Raw genomic sequence first — 4895 nt, 5'->3', positions numbered from 1 at the left:
TTTTCTAGTCGCGTTTCTATTTTATTTTCATTTTTTGGATAACTTTATTTACCCGCATTTTTATCCCTTAACTGTCATTTTAACTCTTTTTTCACCAAAGTTGACTTTATTTCTTTTACTTCTAATTATTCTTCAATATTAAATCCACAATTACTAGTGAGGGTTATTATAAAAATGATTCTTTATATTTCGTTTCTAAATCCGTCCCTAATTCATAATTTTTTAGTAAACATAAGCATGTTTTGAGGATGATGATGATGGCAAATGAGATACTTATGAATATCTCTTGAATCATAACGAGGGACAAGTGCACATAACAATAATAAGAAAAAGAGGAAGAGAAGGGGAAAAAAAAGAGAGAGAATGCAATAAATTGTTGAAAATTGCAACAACACTGTATGATACGATGTGAATAATATTGATCAATTGCAACCCTATGTGTGGAGCCTAAATTATCTGCTGTCATTTGTAAGTTACATATGTAATTGTTGCAATGTAATTGTTGCAATGTAGAGTAAGTGAACCACAAATTTCCTAATAGTGTAGCAAGCAAATTCTCACTATAAGGTTTCGTGAGAGAGGGCAGGGCCTATTTTGAACCAGTTAAAATAGAAGAGTACATAACTACATAGCATATATATATTTTTGTTAGGTTGGTTTAAGAATAAGAAGTTTTACACTTAATATTAACTGTTGATCCACTTACATCTAATAACTCATATATCTAATAAATTAGAGTGTTATATAAAAGGATTAATGACTAAAATAAAAAATGTAATTTATACGGGTATAAAATTATCAATCCCATTTTACATGGAGAACAATCACGTGAATAACAAAAGGAAATATAATATCATGCTTCCATCCCTAATAAATGCCTGAAAAATCTTGAGAAGCCTTTTTCTGCTTGTACCTTTTGGCAGCAACCATGTGGAACATATTTGAGAAGATAAGTCCAGCTAAAAGCAAGAAAAAGTAATCAAGCTGACCCATGTTCAAGTTATCTGGAATCCATCTGTACTGTCCAAGTTGTATGGACAGGTTAAGGGTATTGCCTTGGAGTCTTCTCTGATGGTGGTTGAGGGTTGATGATGGAGGTGCGGTTCCTATTGGTTGTTTCTTGAAACAAAAGTAAAGGTTTTGTAATCTTTTTACAAACATTATGGTTTAAAACACTAAAAAAAGAAATTTTTTTGGTTTGAATAGACTCTACACTTGGGAGAAAGAAAAATCAATTAAGAAATCTACTTGCAGTTAAGAACCATGCATTTGAGGAAAACTCCTATAATAAGCCTTCTTCTGCTTGTACCGTCTAGCATAGACAATGTACACCAACATATTTAAGAAACTGAGTCCAGCTAGAAGCCAGAAAAAGTAGTCAAGGTGGCCCTTGTTCAAATTATCTGTTATCCATCCAGAATTTCCATCCTCGGTTGTAAGGCTATCAACAATCATGAGAATCAAAGAGCTCAGGTAATTCCCCAGTGAATTTGTTAGAAGTGCCAATGCACTGCAGAAACTACGCATGGAATTTGGTGCTTGCTCATAGAAAAACTCATGTTGTCCAACAAATGTGAATACCTCTGCAGCACCAAGCAAGAAATATTGAGGTATCTGCCACAATATACTTAGTGGTACAGGGACATCTTCATCAACCAATCCAAGCTCTTTTGCCATTTGTAATCTCTTACTCTCTAATAAAGCAGCAGCTGACATGCAAATAACGGATAGAAACAGGCCAATTCCCATCCTTTGCAATTGTGAGAAGCCCCTCTCCTTGCCAGTGAATTTCCTTGCAATTGGAACAATCCCTCTATCATAAATGACAACCCAAATAATCACACCAACGATGTCAATAGTTGAAAGAGAGGCTGCAGGAATCGTGAAAGAACCAATAGTTGTGTCCATCATCTTCCCTTGTGCAACAAACAATGAAGACATTTGAGCATAAACAGCACAGAAGATGATTCCTGTTGCCCAGATTGGAAACATGCGGATCAAAATCTTCAACTCTTCCACCTGTGTTACTGTGCAAAGCCTCCATGGATTAGTTACTTCAGCACTCTCTTTTTCAGCATCTAATATCACTGCAGCTTTATCAAGGAACCTGGACAAAAGTAAAGCTTAGGACAGTTTGAAAAAGGCAAAAATTGTATACTGTTGAGAGCTAAATTGTCATTTTCCCCCTACAAAGTACATAATCTAGAACACCTACGAGGATAAGCTGGTTGCCTGGTTCTTTGTCCCAAGGAAAATAAATAATTGAAGGAGTCCAAAACCTAGAAGCATACACAGTATTAATCAACTCAAAACACATCTGCAACTTTATGTATACATTATAGAGCGCCCCCTCTCTTTCCCTTTACCTCTGTCCTTTCCCCCTTTAATGCAAAGTTCTGATTCATTTCTAGATTCACCTAAACTAGGACTACCATAAATAGTTCCTCTACATGTTAAAATGGAAGATATAAGTTTCTCTCTTGATATCTATTTTGGGATGAATATTAAGCAAACAATATTGTGGATTGAGCAGAGGAACACAAGGACAGTACAGTTCAATATTAATATATTTTTGAAGCTATCAGATACCTCAATCCATCGCTATGCTCTAGTTTAACACTTGCTTCGATGGAGGAATCGGTCACTGCTTTTTCATAGAGCAGATAACTGTCTTGGGGAACTTCCAATTTCCAGTTATGTAAAGCTGCTGCAACCACCTGGCAAATTCTTGTAAGAGGACTTCCCCCTGGCCTTTGAAGTCTATAGATAGGTGTACCCAGAAAGAAAACAATGATTCCAATACCAATGAACGCGGAAGCAATGCCATATCCTAGGCCCCATCCAACATTTTCTTCAGTCCATACCAATACAGTGGTTGCTATAAGTGCACCAATGTTACTGGTGAAGTAATTCCAATTAAAGAAGGATCCCTTACTTGCTCTTTCCCTATGATCAGTATCATCAAACTGATCAGCTCCAATGGGCCAAATACATGGCTTGATCCCACCAGTCCCTAGTGCAATCAAATAGAGTCCAAGGAAGAATACAGTATTTTGAGCTAAAGTTGCTGATGGGCAGACAGAATTGACACATTCCTTTGGCTCCAATGAAGGAATGGTTGCTGAAAGGGTCAATATGCAGATTCCCTGTACGAGTTAACCATCATCTAAAACTACAATAACAATTCACCCAAACAAAAACAAAAAAACAAAAAAAAAAAACTAAACTACAATAACAATATAAAAAGATTGAGACAAACAAACAAATAGTTCAGATAACGAATGATATGAGACAACGAGTTAGAGAACTCAAAACAAGGGTTCCCAAACAAAATATGGAAAATTCGACCTTAGAAATTATTGAAAGAAAAGGAGGATATTGGATTTGAACTAAAACATTGTGAGTGAAGTACGACTCTATACCACCGAATTAATGTGGACTTCAACATGAAAAAAATCATAAATCATAGTTTCAGTTGAGTTTACAATGAGATAGATTCCGAAGAACACAACAATTGTCCAATATCTTCCCCAGTAAGCATCAGCAAAGAAAGATCCAACGAGAGGTGTCAGATAGCATGTTCCCTGAAAAGTGGTAACATTTCTTGCTGCAGAAACAAGTCCTTCATGTAGTTTTGTGGTGAGATGAATGACAAGATTACTGGCAATCCCATAATATGCCAAACGCTCACAAAAGAAAGTACCTGCATCATATATAGATTATGTCAAATTCAAAATATACTATTGGATACATTCCACTAGACCAACACTTAGAACAGCTTATCACCTAGAATAAAGGGGCATGCTTTCCACGTCCCAGTTTCCCTCTTGACAGCAAGCTCTCCCTTGATGTTTACTGACCCATCTCCTGTGTGAAGAGAGTCTTCACACTACAAAAAATAAATATATGTAACAATATACATATATAATTGAAATATGTGAAAGTAGCACAGTAACTTACTCCAACAGTGATAACTCAAATGAGTTAGATTATGCTGAGTAGAGGAAAATAAAAAGAAGCAGGGGAATATAATACAGGAGCTGAATTATACAAATTTGTGTCAACTTTCTACAAGATGGATTAGCTTTGTGATGGGGAGGTTATGGATTTGAATCCAGAAAACCACCTCTTTTCAGAAAATAGAAGGATAAGATTGCGTATAAGAATTTCCATCACCCCTACCCTCCCAAGTCAGGGTTTCATGGGAGTGGCTTTGTCTATAAAAGGGATTGAACTAAATCTTATACGACCATGATGTGTTAAGTCCTTCAGTGCTTCAATTAACTACAAACTAGCATAAAAGACCACACAAAAGTTTTTATTTTTACTTTTTGGTTATTGAAAGGATTAAAAATACGGGACCTTTCTTTTTAACTTTGTAAGAGAAATTAAATTTCAATATGATAATTAAAACAAATTTCATGCCATATATAATATACAGATGACATAATTACATATGCTAAGGAAGAACCTGCAGAAGACCACCTTCCAGAAGTGATCTGGGTTCATCCAAATTTTCCATTATTGTGCTCTACTCTCTCAGCATGCTAAGAGATTTGAGAGTATAAAGGTTGGTGGAGTCAAATTTTTAAAGTTTTAGGAGAGAGCCCGTCATTATCAGCATTCTATTTTTATAATCATATTACCTACAAAGAATGGTAGGTTAAAAGTTGAAACCTGCCATTCTAAAATCTCTTTGGTGAGTTTGAAAAGGGGCTGACAGTACTTGTCAACTTCACATTCGTGGCCTCAAAACGTTTCGTATGTTAATTTTGCATTGGATGTCAGAGTCAATTCTTGCGTATAGTTAATGTCCTAAAATTAGGAGAATCGATAATTGAGGTTATTGAAGGCTTGTTTCACAGCATTTTAGACCATTGGATGTACCTCTGTAT

At 35.7% G+C, this 4895-nt stretch overlaps 1 protein-coding gene across 3 annotated transcripts; it reads right to left on the bottom strand.

The window, feature by feature from the left end:
* Positions 1-766: 766 nt before the first annotated feature.
* LOC133310188 (protein NRT1/ PTR FAMILY 8.3-like) lies at positions 767-4609 on the bottom strand. Of its 3 annotated transcripts, none has more exons than XM_061511086.1 (5): positions 4472-4609; positions 3787-3889; positions 3486-3703; positions 2590-3146; positions 767-2107 (listed from the first exon to the last, which is right to left on the bottom strand). In XM_061511086.1, exons 1-5 carry the CDS (start codon positions 4520-4522, stop codon positions 1255-1257), a joined length of 1782 nt encoding a protein of 593 aa, XP_061367070.1. In that variant the 5' UTR covers positions 4523-4609; the 3' UTR covers positions 767-1254. The 3 variants fall into 3 exon arrangements, with proteins under 3 accessions (XP_061367070.1, XP_061367072.1, XP_061367071.1); XM_061511088.1 differs by having other exon boundaries at positions 767-2078; positions 2669-3146; XM_061511087.1 differs by having other exon boundaries at positions 4486-4570.
* Between the last annotated feature and the right edge of the window lie 286 nt (positions 4610-4895).

The sequence above is a fragment of the Gastrolobium bilobum genome, unplaced genomic scaffold (genome assembly GCF_033153095.1).
Source record: "Gastrolobium bilobum isolate Gb01-03AN ecotype WA unplaced genomic scaffold, APGP_CSIRO_Gbil_v1 utg8584, whole genome shotgun sequence".
In the NCBI taxonomy this organism is placed as follows: Eukaryota; Viridiplantae; Streptophyta; class Magnoliopsida; order Fabales; family Fabaceae; genus Gastrolobium; species Gastrolobium bilobum.
The sequence above is the reverse complement of the archived record's forward strand: the minus strand, read 5'-3'. Positions and strand labels throughout refer to the sequence as shown.

Bases quoted from the DNA above. Each gene is read 5' to 3' on its own strand.
- LOC133310188 (XM_061511086.1), bottom strand. From the start codon at position 4,522: ATGGAAAATTTGGATGAACCCAGATCACTTCTGGAAGGTGGTCTTCTG. The intron at 3,704-3,786 runs GTGATAAGCTGT...TATATGATGCAG, and splicing joins AGCATGCCCCTTTATTCTAG to GTACTTTCTTTTGTGAGCGT. The intron at 3,147-3,485 runs GTAAACTCAACT...TAACTCGTACAG, and splicing joins TCTTCGGAATCTATCTCATT to GGAATCTGCATATTGACCCT.